The sequence below is a fragment of the Lichenostomus cassidix genome, chromosome 1Aa (assembly GCF_008360975.1).
Source record: "Lichenostomus cassidix isolate B80296 chromosome 1Aa, HeHo_3.0, whole genome shotgun sequence".
In the NCBI taxonomy this organism is placed as follows: Eukaryota; Metazoa; Chordata; class Aves; order Passeriformes; family Meliphagidae; genus Lichenostomus; species Lichenostomus cassidix.
The window spans coordinates 22069883-22086808 of record NC_139480.1 but is presented as its reverse complement, the minus strand read 5'-3'; the positions used below and the strand labels follow the sequence as shown (position 1 = coordinate 22086808).

The 16926-nt window shown below is 36.5% G+C and overlaps 1 protein-coding gene across 4 annotated transcripts in view; it reads left to right on the top strand.

Moving 5' to 3' along the window:
• Positions 1 to 16926, top strand: part of CPED1 (cadherin like and PC-esterase domain containing 1) — a 138329-nt gene that overhangs the window by 105480 nt on the left and 15923 nt on the right. For all 4 annotated transcript variants that reach the window (XM_085042367.1, XM_085042375.1, XM_085042358.1 and 1 more), the window contains exons 17-18: positions 4222 to 4339; positions 10865 to 11001. In XM_085042367.1, the coding sequence (XP_084898493.1) occupies positions 4222 to 4339; positions 10865 to 11001 (255 nt within the window). The remainder of the gene's footprint in view (positions 1 to 4221; positions 4340 to 10864; positions 11002 to 16926) is intronic.

Below are 16926 nucleotides of genomic sequence, written 5' to 3'. Positions count from 1 at the left end.
AACTATTAAAATGAACACAAATGGACAATTTTTCCCTATTTGATATGTCTTCTCCCAGGAAAGTCAAGGGCTTCTTACCTTCTTTCCTTTTGCTGCAGTTTCAGAGTAATCATTTTTTCATTTGGGGGGGTGGTGAAAAGGTATGACAGCAATTAAAAATCCATTAATAGTTAAGTTAGATCCTTAAATCTAAAGCATCTCTGCATCTGAAACGGTCTTCACATTATGACATTCATCCCATGACATCAACTGCATGAGTGTGGGTCACATTTATAATGCTTCGTTTTTTCTCTCTCTCTCTGCCTCCACCTGTGAGGTTTTAAAACTGGTTATGATTTTTTTTCCACTATGAGTGAAACTATGTTACATATGTTACATATGTTATACATATTATATGCATATGTATATAATTGAGAGGAAATAAGTATATAATTGAGAGGAAATATGGTGTGGTTATTGAAAGGTGAGTTAACAAACAAAATTCTTATTAAATTATGCACGCAGACTATAACTAAATGAAATAACATGAATTAACAGCCCCAAATATTTTGGAGATAACAATTGAGAAAATAGTAAAGTAATAGGCTTGAAAATTCGTTTAATCTCTTAAAGGCTAAAGCATTATGAAGAATCAGCTTCACTGTAATATGAACTGAAAGAGACAAGGAAATTGTCATTTCAGATAGCAGATGGACTACAGAAATGTTCACTCTTTAAGTATCAACCAATGTTGATTAAAAGCTATGTAGATGTACAGAAGAAAGCTTTATCCCTCTTTGATTTGCTAGTGTCCAGAAAATCTTCCATAGAGATAAAAGAAAGTTTACTAGCGAAATGCCACACCGATCTTATACTTAATTCTAAATGTGCACTAAAGTACATAATGCAGGGAAATTTTTCTTTTGATTCTAATCCAGACATTAAAAGGGCCTTTTTATGTCTCCCTTCTAAAAATGAAGGTTTGCAGGAAGAACAGACACAGAGCAACAACTATCATTTACGTTTACGTGTCTGGCTCTCATCTTTGCCATGAGTGATCTTTTCTAAACATACTTAAGATCACAAGATGTTTCACCTTTGGCCAGGGCAAGAGGGATGTCATGTCACCACAGCACCTGAAGAAAACAGTAAAAAAACCTACAGGTGGTTAGTAAAACCCTCAATGTGCCAAACATTTGTGGAGCTGTTGTAAATCTGTAGCTGCCACAGATTCATTTTGGATATTATATTAAATATGTCAATAATAGTAAAGCATTGAAAAAATGAAAGAAATAAGTTTTGTTCAGGGATTCACCATTTCTCACTACATGATAGTTTCGATGTCAATTACATACTAAATGCAAGCAGTGTCCTTTACTTTGAAAACACAACAAAGTCAGAGGGAATCACTTACATAATTCCCTGCATATTGCTTGTAATTGCTAATAAACCAGCCCCATGAAATTGTTGTTAATGGTCTTGCCCAAGAAATATGATTAAAACAAAATTTTGTTTGTTTAAACCCCTACCCTGGGCAGAGGTATTAACAAGAAAATCCCTGTTAATTCATTTTATGGCACTGTGTTGAGGGCAATGACAGCACATTCAGGAATTTGGGGCACTCCTGTGAAGTTCTGTGCAAATTGTTTTACTGCAAGTTAGGAACTTTCTGATGTTAATGTTAGTTGAAGTAATACTGTCAAATAGCTGTACAATGTGTCCAGACCCACAGACTCCAAAACACAGTTTAATACTAGATTATATTGTGCCATTCATTTTGTCATAACAGCTTTCCCTAGTTAGAGAGATTAAGCAGGGAACAGGACAACCCACATAACAACTATTTTGTTGCCTTTTTATGCACAGATATTACCATAACCCTTTGAAGTCACTGGGAAGATTTATTTTTACTTTTTTTCACCACCATGGACTTTAATGAGATGAGAATAATTGTAAGACATCTATTTCACTTTGCTTTTTGATTGCATAATCAAGAACCATAAGTATTTACAAAATTCTGAGCTGTGTTCATATTGCTATCCTTATCAGTGGCACATATTTTACTAACTGTCAACACCTTGACCCTATTAGGTCTTAATTGTCTTTTGCTCATTGGTGCAATTTAGGCATAGCATCCTAGATGTAGCATAATTGCATGGCAACAGTGAATAATGTTATATAACAGTTAGGAAACTAATTTTAATATCATTTTAGAAAATGGAAATCAGCATGCTTCAGTAAAGAAAAAACAATGCAATATATTTTTCTTTTTGGTGAAATTGCATTTTAATATTCTGTTTGTTTCAAGAACAGTGTTTCCTTAAATGAACACACTCCAGTAAAAATGTCTTTCCATTTGTGTAGTTTGCAATTAATTGGTAGTACTAAGCATATATAATTCTGTAAAAAGGCAAATTTTTATTATTGAACAATACTACTCCATTTAGACAGAAAGGGCCACAACTGTATTTTCATCCAGTACTTAAAAGCACATAAAGTAATTATTCCCATAGTTAAATGCTCATATTCCCTTCTTTGTCATGATATAACCTTTTTCAGTATTTTAAATTTCAGTTTTATAGATTTTGGTTTCGGAGAAAAAGATTCATCATTGTGTTCTGGTGAGTTTATCACAATACAGAAATGAGGGTGAGACAATGAAATATGAGATAGTAGACACTATTTCTGAAGTTTAAAACTGACCCCAGAATGCTTCTAACTTCTAATGAAACAACTGGCAATAGCATCAATTTGGGCAAGCAGTATGCAGGATGAGTATTTTGTAAAGTAATTTGAAGAGAGATTAATCTGAACTAATGCAGATACAATGAATTTTCCTAGACTTGTTACAGGTAAGGGAGAAAGGCCTATTTGGAATATGAGTCATTTTATCCTGAACACACTTCTAAAAATACACTTAATATGTGTCTCAGGAATGCTATTTCACTGCAGAAATGATATAGGAAACCTAGAATAAACAACTTGTGATCATAAAGACTGTAGATGTAGAAGTTTACCAAAAGAATTGCCCAAAGTCACAGATGTTGTGATGTTATTTATACCATGTCATTGGAGGCTCAAACATTATAACTGTAAGGCACGAAGTTGGAATAACTATTCATAACAATGTAAGCACCCACATGTGCTAAAATTTATGGTAAGGACTAACTATTTGTCTGGATTTGTTTTCTGAAATTTTTGGGAACTGGCATCACCTTCCGTATAGAATAATGTTCAAGTTTTCTAAAAGTCAACCCTTGTCACCTGCAAATTTTAAGAAAGTTAATTTCAAATTGATTGATTGTTGTTGCAGCTTGTTACTATTTAATTTTTATACATCTGGAATTAATTAATTCACATATACATTTCTGCTAATACTCAGATGATTTATCCTAAATTATCCAAATGTGAGAAAGTCAGCTCTTTATGAAGTGCTTGGAGTGTATGCCATTGCAGTAGCAGTCTCCAGTTCTCTACTACATTCTCTTGATTTAGTAACCAGTCTATATTTCTGTATGCAAGCATAAATATAGATATTTCTATGTTAATTGAGGGCCTTAGTGAACTCTTCTTTAACTAGAATATGACAAAGATTATGTTCTGTTAAGAAAATTAATCAAAAGGTGAATGTTTCAAAACATAACTTCATTCATTATTTGTTTTAGCCTTGTGGTAATGTCTGAGATTTACTATGGATTGCATCTGACATGAAGACTCGTATGCAGATTATGTTTGTAGTTTTGTTAAATTCTTTCATTCAGTACCCCTAATAAGTTTTTGTAACCACTCTATATCTTGAACATTTTCCCCTTGAAGTGTTTCTTTTTTCTTGCTCTTTTCCTTAAAGCACCTGTATCTCTTGAAGCTAATTTGGGGCATTTCATCACAGAAATGGATCCCATATGACTACAAATAGGCATAAAAATTCCTAAGGGCATATAGGTAGAGATTATAGAATACTTAGAGACAACATGATGTTACATGAAAGTTATATATATTTGCCTTAATAAATTTTCTTATATCTTTAGCAAGTGTAGTATCTTGTATGTTTACTGTGGATTGGGATATTTTTTTGCAAAACCTTTGTCTGAATGGAAAAAGGATTCTAAATTTCATATTAAAGAGCTAAGGATTAATTAATTGCAGAACCACCCCAAATAACTTTTTTACTCTTAAAGAGGATTTCAAGATGATGTGGATGGGCATGGTGCTGTCATTTTCAAAGATTTTGTTTTAATTTAGGACTGTGGTTCCAAAATTCGCCCAGAGGAATCCTGTGGCTTGCAGCCTCTCTCTCATGAATACCTCTCAGCAATTTCACAGACAGTGTTCAAGACCTGTGAAGCTGGAGACACAAAAGGTTTGTACTTTATTCCCCTTTTTCTGAAAATTAAGTCATGCACTTCATCAAAGAAAAACCAGAAACAATATTAACTCTTTCCTATAGACATGCACTAACCTATGCACAATAAATTGAACTAATCACTTGTAACAGTTACTGATTTTTAAAATCAGGTTAATTAGTTTATATGAGAATTTTTTGTTATATAATTTTCTAATCAGTGATCCACCACTACATGTGTTATAGTCATGTAGTCTTTAAAATGCATTGAAATATTCCATCAACACCACTTAAAATAAAAATGCTTTATTCTAAATAGAAGGGATTTTCTATTCAAAATAAAAATTAACTAGAAAAAGAATACAGCATTTTGACCCATTTGAATTTTATATTTCCATTGCTATATTAGAAACAGAAAACTAGTTTTTAATTTTACATATATTGATACCTTAAAAAAAAGATGGACAAATTGAATATTATACAATAACCAATACAATCAAGGCATGTCTTTGGTTTAGTGAGAACTCAGAATGCAACAGATTGTCAGGCAAATACTCATGAAAGTCACAGTTGCATGAAGATTTTTTCAAGTGTACTTTAACTACTCAAATATGGGGTCTTATTCATAGTTCAAGTTGTTGCTGTATTAGACAGTAAGTAATTTTGTTCAATTCTTTATTAGAGAAATGAAAAAAAAAGCCAACAGTGCTCTATGATCTACTGACACAACTGAATTTGTTATCTTGCCACAGACAGGAGCAGCCCCTCACAGCAGTAAATTTGCACTAACTTGTTGAATAATCAATAAAAAGTAACAGCAATGTGGGAAGTGCCTTAATGTATCACTTCATGTGAAACAGAGGCATATAATAAATTTGTGTTATATGGAGGCAAAGCACAAAGGAGACACTGTGGTTCCTAGCAGCATATTTTAATCACACAAGTTGTGAATCATGCTATGCAACAATATCAGGACGTAAAGTTCAAAACAAGAAAGCCCAAGCCAAATCCAGTGAATCCTTTCTGAGGCAGGCAATCCTTCTCTTGATATACAGCATACTCCTTTTGAATACTGAATCTAGCTAAGTGAGGCTGAATAGAGTATCTTTTACAGCCTTGTTGTGAATAGTGTACACAATTAAAGTTCAAACAAACTACAGGACACATAGCCTCAAAGGACAAATATATTAAACAGGGAAGAATAATTTGTGCTTATAAAGTGAATATTGCCAACAGGTGTCTAATGAGCTTTGAACTGGGGTTTGCAGTGTCTGGGAAGTAGCTGTATAGTTTTAATGTTTGTCTCAGCTTCCAACTGGAACAGGAATGCATGGCTTTGTGTGGAAAATCATTCCAAATTTTTAACAGCCAATGATATACCAGTCCTGGCAGAGAACAATGGCAAATGGCAAATTCCCTGCTAAAGCAAGAACATCTCTTAAATAAGTCAAATTTTTAGAGAAGACAAGCAGTGTTATTTCTCCTCAAAAGACAACTCAAACTTGTGCAGAAGTAAGGTGGTGTCATACACTGTTCTCATGCTGGGAAACATCTTAATTGTATAAGGATACTGAAGAACCACAGCAAAATATATCTATGCTGAAACAAGCTTTTGCTTGTGCATTCATGGACAGAGGCTGAGGCAAAGCAGCCGAGATAGAGATGAAACTTTACTTCTGACATTAATGGTAAAATTTCAGTGGTTGGTTTATTATTCAGTACAACCAGGATTTCATGATTCATTTGTTATCCCTTGAAGCAGAGCAGAGACAGTAATTCAGGGTCTAACCAGACAGAAATGACTTCCTCCTCTCCTAGTGACCATGGCACTATTCTTTGGAGGAAGCAGCACCTTACCAAATATACACTTAATTTAGACAATTTCTCTCTCTCTGTCCCTCTTTTAATCAATATAAATTCAAATTGGAATATACAACAGGGGAAGTTTCTTTGCTTTGTGTTTACATCATGGAATAAAATTACGATTTTTATACCAAAAAAATCTTTTTTTTGCAGAAGTTCTCCTTTGATTCACATGTGATTTGAATCTAGCTATCATGTGAAAATTAATTCTATGTTCAATATTGTTGCATTATCAATAATATAGAAGTCAGCAAACATTAACTGTGTATTTGGCTTCTCAGAGGGAGAGAAACTGATAGAGACCATGAGAACTCCAACTTGTGCTAAATTCCTGCAGGTGAATCAGGTTACTGTAGGCTGTAGAAATGTGATTTGTAGACAATTGCAAAATCTGGTGGATATCACAGATTCACTTCTAATTTTCTGTTGCTGTGACATGTATGTTTTAATTATATACCACTTTCCCCTCTTCCCGCAACTGTATCCAGTTTAAAATAATTCTGTGTGATCTCTCTCTGCATTCAACAGCTGTCTCGATTTGGGTCCAGCAGAGCCATAAATTCATGTCCAACAAAATGAATGTCTCCTTTGCTTACAAGGAGTAAATCTCAGTTTGGACATAAGTCCATAGGCCTAAGGCTATTTATTCTGTAGCAAATCATGTCCTTTTTAAAATAGTTTTTTCTTTTGTTTATCATATATACAACTAGAACCAAAAGAAAAATATTTCCATAGCCTATTCACAGAGAAGAAGTATTTTAAAGGTCGCAGGGTACCAAATAAACACCAAATGCAAAAGTAAACTAGTCATAAATCAAGAAATTAACATCAGTGTAGGTTAAATATTTATATTTGAAATTATCAAGTTAGAATACTATTTTGTCTTTATATGGATGATTGTTCAGCACTATAGAAACACCTGGCTTTTAAATTTGAAAGCAAAATATGTGTATTTGTGGCTATGACAATGTAAAAGGATGAATAAAAATAAAAGAGGCTGAAAGAAAAAAAAACTATCAAATTAAGTGTACAGCCATTCTTGGTTAAAACTTTCAATTTTAGGCTAATATTTTTTACATAGAAAGTTAACAATCCTAACTAATTATTTTGAAAGTATATTTCTTTTCATGCCATTTTATGAGAACAGTTTTAGGGAGTACTGGCAATGTTTAAACTCATATCTTAAGCAGAAGATTTATGTATGCAGCTGATAACTAAGGAGCCAGAAAGCCAGCTTTCTTTCACTCTTCCTGTGGAAACCTCCTGCTTACAGGTTTTCATAAAACTTTGCTTATGCCAATTTTTAATTTGTGAAGAAGGTAACAGCGTCTCTCTATTTTGCTCTCTCTCTCACTTCATTGTTGGTAAACTTGTCCTTGCCTGGTAGAGCCAATGCTAATGCTTTTGCCTGAAGCACCACGAAATGCAGCCTGATTGAAATGGTGCTGAAAGCTGCATTTTGTGCTGCTAACTTATATAAGCAAGGAAAGAGCAACTTAAAATTGCCATAGAATTTAAGCCTAGTTTCCAAACGAATATTGTTTTGCAATTTTTCACTGTTGTCTTCTTTTTTATGGGATTCATTCTATCTTTTAACACAATCCTCTTTTTGAAGGTTAAGAATGCATTGACCAACTGTTTTGAAATTGTGACAGGAAAAGTTTAAAATAGTTGGATTTAAAATGCATAAGTTTACATGTATCATTTTTAAAAAAATATGTAAATATAAAAATGGGAATTATTCTGTTAGTATGAAATGCTAGTGTTTCCTATAAATATGAATTTATCTCCATATATCCGTGTTCTCAAATCTTTTTACATTTGCCACTAACCTTTAGCATATGCCAAAAACTGACCTATTTTTTTCCTTAATATACCTAGGGAGCTATTGAACATAAACCAAACTATTTAAAAGAAGCTTTTCAAAAGTTACTTATCACTTTCAATTGCCAAAGTTTGAACTTTTATTGTTCAGATATTTTGCCTCCTCAATATTCATTTTATATAGTTCTACTTTTCTAGTTTATTACCTAAAACCAGATCAGCTCATAAAAGTATAGCATGTTAAAAAGAAAATTCCATAAAATGGGGGATCTCATATGTTGCAGACATTGCCAGAACTTTTATGTATTTGGTTTGAAAGAAAAATTACAACATCAGGAAAAAAACCCCGAGTTTTCATATAATTTTAAAATATAGGCCACTGCCTGAAACATCTCTCAGATCATTTATTCAAAGCTCTATAGCAGTGGCAGGGTCTGAGTCCAGACTTCAAACCGACCAACCATTCCATCCCTGTTTTATTACTCAAAAGGTACAAAGCAGTAAAGGGTGTTTGCATGGCACCTATTTCTGGATTATCAGAGACAGCACTTTTCAGTCTCCACATGAGACTGCTGTGAAGCTGGGAATGACCATCTAGTCCCAGATTGCCAAGTGGGAGACAACAGCAAGATCCACAAGTGGCAATAGAAATCTTGGAGAGTCAAAGTATTCTTGGCCAGTTGTGGCCAGGAGACCACAGCGTGGTATAAGGGATCTCAACGGTAAGGGAGTGTAGCATGAGTAAGTGATTCACAGCAGCCAGCACTGGGAGGCTACAGTAAGAGAAATTGCCTAAATTCAGCCTCTGATGTCCAAGCTGAGCAGGATATTCATTTGGAAGAAGACTCCCTGCTCCAGGAACTGATTATCTGATTTGTAACTTTAGATAAAGATTCAATTTAACCCCTTGATAAAAATTCTACATAGGATCTTGCTCAGGGACCACAGTTCAGATCTCTCTCTTCACACAAAAATTATCAGGTTACAAGCACACTATTTTCCTGTCCTAATGAATTTTGAACTTTAAAGTGGTCCATAACTGGGTCCATAGTCATGCTCCTAACAGCTGCATGACTAGGATGCAGAAAATGCAAGTTTGAAACTCCTCTCAGCAAGAAGCATAGGGTATCTCTATGTTCCTGCCTGCACCCTACCACCATGGTCCTGAGTGTCCCTCCTTCCCTCCTTCCTCCCCCCGTGCTGTGAACTGGGCTGGAGGCACCCATGCCATGGAAACAGAGGAAGCTGGGTTATGCTCACTGATCCACAGTGTGCTGAAAGCCAGTGTCCAGGGTTTTGTTTAGGTTCAGTCTCCTATAATTTGATCCACGTTATCTACAAGTGCATCTGAGGGTGGTGTGAGCACATTTTGCACAGGGCAGAAATAGGGGCAGCTGTGCAGGGTACACAGAAACCGGTATTGCATGGTTGTGGCACTGTGGGATGTATTCTGCCCTTATATGTACCTGTTCAGGCTCCCATACAAAAAATTCTTGATGCCTTTATAAGAAGGACTTCTTTATCTGTTTAGACAGCTCACCCTGCTACTTACCTAAACATATTCACTTGGACTTTTGCCTGAGTGCAAGCACAGGCTGCCTCCCTGGAAATTCCCTTGCTCCTGAGGTAGCAGCTGGCTCTCCCAAGGCCACTGGGATCCTTCAGGGTTTCTTTGCTCAGCCTCCCCCTCAGTTCCTGGCCAGATGAAATGTCAATAGGCAGCCTTGGTTTTTTTTCTGTGGCTTCCTGTGCAGCAGCAATCCATCACACACAGCTGCTGCATGGTAGCAGTGGTGGGGACAGGATCTAAGGCGAGGTCTGCTCTGCGAATATTTGACTTTGGAACTGTTTTTCTGGGCTGTGGTGAGAAACCCATTTGTGGCAGCAAGGCCCAATACATTGACACAAGGACCTTGGGCCTCTGTTGTGTGATGCCTTTAATAAGAACAGAAGTAGGTTTTGCTGGCAGAGCTACATAGGCACAGGGAGATACTCTCATTACTGTATATTTATATGGGCTAGAAAAAGTGTTTCTTTTGTTCATCTGAATATAATGGCAGCTCAAAGATTTTCTGTCTTCCTTCAGAAATTAAACCCCTCAAGCTTCCAGTAGGATTTTGGAAAGAAATACCTTTAGAAAACCAAAATAACAAAACCATTTAACTTTAGATAAGGGATTACTAAAACCCACTGATTTTTAGTAATCCCACTTTATGCTCCCAATCTTCAAAATCATTTTTGTAAGTAATATCAGGCTCTAATAAATCCCATCAGTTAATCATTTCACCTTATTGTCATCTTCTGAAATGCATTTGTGTAGTCTGGGACAATCCTCTGAATTCTCGCAAGTTAAAAAAATTAGTGTTTTTGAAGGAAACTCTTAATCTTGCTTCATTTTTATATCAAGGGCTCTCAACTAGCCACCCAACCTTTAGATGTTTCATTGTAGATGAGAATGAATCTTGACACTTCTGAATGTGAATATTTTCTTTTTGCTTTAACTTCCTCACCTGTTTTCTCTTTGTCGTATCCCTTCTGTTGAGAAAGGACAAGCTCCTACAGGAAAGGCAACATGGACTGAGAAATGAGCCCACAAACGTCTGTCAAATTTGAGCCTTCACAGCTCTTTCAGGGAAAGGAAAAAACTCCCACCTTAGCTAAATGAAAAGGGCATAACACGGTGAAAGGAAATAATCTCTCCAAAGGGTTGAAGGGCATTTAACATAGGGGAAACTCCCATATGAAGTTTTTTTACTCATGTATAAGTAAAATACTCAAAAATATCTTTCTTCCTGTGTAATAAAACTACTCAGAAAAATACAGAGGAGGTGCTGACACACCGTTGCTGTTTTCCAGGGCAGTGGATTGTCCCTTGCCTCAGCTGCTCTGACAACAGGACCTGTGACTGGAGAGAAATCACATGGCAGCCCCATGGCTGCCGATACTCTGTGCTGGCCAAGCCTGAACTCCAGCGCTGCATGGAGGGCAGAAGGGTAAGTAACAGGCTTTACATTTTAATTAATTCTTATTTACCTGCATATTTAGTGTCCTGAAGCTTTGAAAATATTTTTAAGATTGATATGTGAGAAAAATCCCTTTTTATTATAAATGGAAAAATATTTGGTTGAAAAATTCACAAGGATGAAAACCAACCATTGTCCATAATTTAGCCTCATATGCAGACACAGTTGTCTGCTGCCATTTCACATAGGATCTTAGGTCACACCACTGGAATTTCAAGACCTATGGTGTATGTGATTACCAGTCAGACCTGCAGTGAGCACACAAGGACAGCAAATGGAGGATGGATTTGCATTGTTGTCACAGTTTGGTCTCACATGCAAGTTGGTTTTCTTCTGCTGCATACCTAATGCATGGCATTGCTTGTGCACACTAATCTTACCAAGTCTTCTTGCACATTCTTTTCTTTTAGTGAAGCTTCTAAAGTGATTGCTTGGAAATACAAGGTCTCCTTAATAAGCATGCTATGACTCTTAAACTGTTGAGAGAGAGCTCTGATCTGAGGCTCAGGTACCTTACTGAGGATACAAGTATCCAGAAAGTAAGTAATTAATTGTTATAAAGCTCTTTAAAGTGTATTGCCTAGGTAAGAAAATAGTGATTAAAAGTGGCATTTTGATAAAACCCAAGAGCATTTCCATGTAGACAAATACACAACTAATAGTCTTTCAATTATCATTTTCTCTTTAATTTCTGATAAGTTTCTTGCTCTGCACAAAGTACGTTATTGGCATTTTGCTGTATTTCTGCCTGTGGTTTTCTCTGTTACTATAGAGCTGCGGGTTACTCCTAGAATATTTTTCTGAGGAAAAAATATTACTTTTTACGACAGAGGAGAAGCTTGATTTGCTCATTATGTACAAAACAAGCACTTCTGAATTGACCACATAAAAAAAAATATTCAGTAATTTGATTCCTTTCCTTTGGTCTTTAATTTCCATGGACATGAGGCTGCTTAGACAAGCAAACACCCTTTGGTCAGGCAATTGAAGGACAGCAGAGGACCAATATGCTGCTATGGAAGTGGATTGCCAGAGTATTGCTGAGAGGATTTGCTGACATTTCCACATCCCAAATCTGACCACTCACATTCACGAGTGCCAAAAACAGGAAAGCATTTGCAAAGGGTCCATTAAAACTGAGTATATGAAATGAGTGTCTGTGAAGATTAACTTTTTTATTAAAATTCCATGATGTTCTAACTCTCTGAGGTCACTGATCTATTCTAGTGTCAGATGACAGCCAGATCCTATGTGAGCTACATTAACACCTTGAGAGAAAAATCTCTGAAAAACTAATTGCACTTGTTTCCCATTCTGCATCCTTTATAGAAGTCTCCTGACACTGTCTGATAACCTTTGCTGCTCTGTAGAAATCTGCTGAATTACTCCTGTCACCTTTGCAAAGATGTCCATTTAAATGCTTTATTCTCTTAAAATCATAACTCTAAAGCATGTTCCCCATTTGGTATATTTCTCCTCTCTCTTTCCCTCAGATGTTATCTTTGTCATAACTTTGTAGTGATTTTAATTTTGTGTGACATTTTGCAATAGCATTTTTGCTTCTTTTACTGAATAAATACATGTAGAGCCTGGATCAACTCCTTTGTGTCAATACAACTTAAGAACTAAGAGAGATTTTCCTCGTACAAAAGTCAGATGAGTAAAAATGTTTCCCTCCTTGGCTGATAAGATTCTGATTCTGCCTTTGATAAGTCAAACTTTGGAATTGCTTTACACTGCCCAAGCGATGTAGTAGAAAAAGAATTTTTTTTCATTTGCTCACTGAAAAAGACTTTTGTCTGTGTTATATATGTTTAAGCAACCTGAATGTTTTATAAAGGGGCTACTGAGTAGTAGCAGGAAGATATAATTCTTGTGAACAAATACATGTTTATTTCAAAAGAGGTTTTGATAACCATCTATAAATATTTATATTTCCTCAATTGTGATTTTAGTTTTGATTTATTATATATCTCGTCTCTAAGTACTACAGAGATCACCAGCATGTCAAATTGAAGACATCAAAGTTTCCATAATAAAATAAGCAGAAGGTTTCAATGCTGGAAACAGAAGCAGATGTCAAAAGACAGCATGAGTGCCAAACAAAAGGGCAAAAGTCATCAAGCCAAGTCAGAACACCGAGATAATCTAGAATGCTGTTTGATTTATATTGTTGTTTGCTGCAGTTAGCTAAGAACAGCAGAACTCATTCTTGTGTCCACTCAAAATGGGCTCAACTAACCCTTGTGCCTCTGTATTCAGGGGTTTTGAATATTAAGCTTGTGTAACTTTGGTCTCTGGGGTTCAAAATTCTTTACAAAAGAGTCATGCATCTACATCTGAATTCTTCCTGGAAGTTTAATATGAACTAAGGCAATAAAACCTCAATATGCCCCAGATAATTACCAATCCTTTTTCAGGAAAGCAGAGACATATATTTCTGTAGTGTCTTTGGGTCAAATGACAGCGTACGTACTGCCAAACCTGTAACAGCCTTCTATGACTGAATTTCACATCTGAATACCTTCATAAAAATTCAGCCATGCAAAATGCACCAGGAATCACAGATAAAGCAAATAGTGACATTTGTGATTCACTAGGTTAAAGCTTCTGATTTTTGTCCTGGAAAAAAGTGTAATTTGATTTGTATACCTTGTACAGTTTAAAATACCATTTGTGCAAAGCATTTGACACTGTCCTGCATGACATCCATAGAGACAAGGATTTGATGGATGGAACACTCAGTGGATAAAATTGACTGAATAGTCACACTCAAAGTTTTGTTCAGTGGCTCAATGTCTGAGTGAGGAGTGGTGACAAGTGGCTTCAGGGGACCAGTGCTGTTTTAACATCTTTGCTGTTGACATGGACAGAGGAATTGAATGGGCCCTCAGCAAGTTTGCTGACAACACCAGGCTGTGTGATGCAGTTGACTTGCTGAAGGGAAGGGAGGGGACCTGGAGGGAGCTGGACAGGCTTGAGAGGTGAACCTGTGGACCTGTATGAACCTTGTGAAATCAGCAAGGCCAAGTGCAAGGTCCTGCACCTGCATCAGGGCAATCCCAATCACAAGTACAGGCTCAGCAGAGAATGGATTGAAAGCAGCCCTGGTGAGAAGAACTTGGGGATGCTGACAAAAATCTCAACATAAGCCAGCAGCGTGCTCTCACAGCACAGAAAGCCAACCATACCTTGGGCTGCATCAAAAGCAGTGTTGGAGGAGGTGATTTTCTCCCTCTGCTCTGGTGAGACCCCACCTGGAGTACTGTGGCCAGCTCTGGGGTCTTCAGCACAAGAAAATGCTGGCTGTTGGAAGGAGTCCAGAGGAGGGCCCCTGAGTTTATCACTGGGCTGGAGCACCTTTCCCATGAAGACAGGCTCTGAGAGTTGGGGCTGTTCAGTCTGGAGAAGAGAAGACTCTGGGCAGACCTTAGAGTAGCCTTCCAGTATCTGAAGAGGGTCTACGAGACAGATGGAGAGGGATTTTTTACAAGGACATGTTGTGATAGGACAAGGGGGAATGGCCTTGAGCTGAAAGAGGGTTGATTTAGATATCAGGAGGAATTTCTTTACTCTAAGGATTGTGAGGCTCTGGCAAAGGTTGCCCAAAGAAGCTGTGGACTTGCTATCCTTAAAGGTGTTCAAGACCAGGCTGGATGGGGCTCTGAGCAACCTGGACTAGTGGAAGGTTCCCTGCACCTGTCAGCTGGTTGGAACTAGGTGATTTTTAAGGTCCCTTCCAACCCAAACCATTCCATGATTCTATGATCGTGGTAAGACATAAACAGCATGTCTGTGATTACATCTTTTAATTTAAATAGGAGGTGTTAATCTCTATACCATTGTCAGATTTCAGCTTTGTTAGCTGGAGGCTAACTTTCTTGGGCTTCTTTATTAGTTTTATATGGGGAGGGAAGGAAGATAAAGAAAAGCCTACTTTTCTTTCTACTTTTAATAAATGTGAAGAGGAACATGCAACAATTAACCAGTGCTATGCTGTGTCCCTGATTGTGTTCATTTCAGCAAGTGATGAATTAAGATGCAATGTGAATGCTCTTTTTGACTGAAATGCAGCACATGGAAGACCAACTGCGTCTTTAAGTGCAATCCTTCTATTTTTCTCATGTTTCATAAAACAATGGTAAAATGCAGTAAACAGACATCTCTGGGTCACTAATTTCTTGTATTCATTTGTCAGCCTTTCTGAAATATATTTATAGTCACCCAAACAGAGTGCTTCTTTCCTACCTGCATCATAATTAAGCCTTCAAAAATGCTTTCTAATTTGCTTTCTAACTCCAGGCTGCTTTCATTTCTAACGTTAAAATTGATTTGTTTTCCAAAGCTCATCTGTAAAATTATAATCTTTCTCTGTAACAGAAATTCATTTCCCTGGCTATGACTTCCAATTGATTTCACATCATCATTAACTGCTGGTTTAGTTTGTGTGCATATAAAACTGTTTGAATTAAGTTGTTTCTGTGTGTTGTGGTTTACCCTGGCAGGCAGCTGAACACCACACAGTCATTTGCTCACTTGCCCACAGTGGGATGAGGGAGAGAATCAGAAAATAAGTAAAATTCATGTGTTGAGAAAAAGACTGTTTGGTAGAATGGAAGGGAAAACAGTAATAATAATAATAATAAATATACAAAGCAAGTAATGCACAATGCAATTTTGCAGCACTCACTGACTGATTCTCATCCCATTCCAGACCAGCAGCCACTGCCTCCCAGCCAGTTCCCCCCAGTTTTATTGTTTAGCATGATGCCATATGGTTTGGAATATCACTCTGGCCAGTTGAGGTCAGCTGCCTTGGCTGTGTCCCCTCCCAGCTTCTTGTGCCATCATCTTCCTCTCTGGCAGGGAAGAATGAGAAGCTGAAAAGTCCTTGACTTAGTGTAAGTGCTGCTCAGCAACAGCAAAACCGTGAGTGTGTTACCAACATTATTCTTATCCTGAATCCAAACCACAGCACTGCACCAGCTACGAGGAAGAAAATTAATTGTATCCCAGCCAAAACCAGGACACTTGGTTTCATAAAAACATAAGACCTCCCACAGTGAAACAATAACACTCAATATGGTGGAGACATGAGAAAGTATGTACATGCACAAAAACAGCTTTGTGAGGCCTTATTTAGCTTTATGATGTGTCAGCAAGAATAGTCTGTCATGTTTGTATTTCATACACAGTAAACAGGAAAATTTTGAAGTGTTGAGGTTAAGGTGGTTCTGGTTGAGTAGATTTTCCTTCAGTCCACTTTTAATATCAGCAGTCTTTTTTCTCCTCCATTTTAAACTCTGAGAGTAATGAGATGCAGACTGTGTCATTCTTAGGGAACTCCATATATATGTCCTAATTGAATCAAATAAATTGTTCCTCATCATAAAATATCTGTATTACGTTGGCTCAACAAAATTCTCTGTAGCTGTGGTTAATGACTTTTTACTGTAAGACATATACAAATGTATTAAGACGATGCTTTGATTTTTGTACAAGATTGATTTTCTTGTTTTAAAATTGGGTAAAGGAAAAAGGGTTCTAGCAGGTTATTATTTATCCAATTAGCAGTATATAGAAAGTTGGCCTCAATAGCAGGAAGGATATATATTTTGCTTATCACTGAGAAATACTACCCAGAGTTAAGTCTTATAATAAAGTACCATTGAGTCATATGTAATTAAGAACAGGAAATATGAAAAGGCAATATTTGCTGAAGTACTTAAAATTCAGCTGTTAAAACAGGAATTTTAACTTATAATTTCTTAATAATATTTTAAAGTTAAGTAGTGTTTTGAACTTACAGGTGTTTAAATTTCCTAAGTGTGGTTAATTTTTAATGATAGGTCTGGTTAAGAAGTGAATTCCACTATGCTTACACAATCTTTCAAA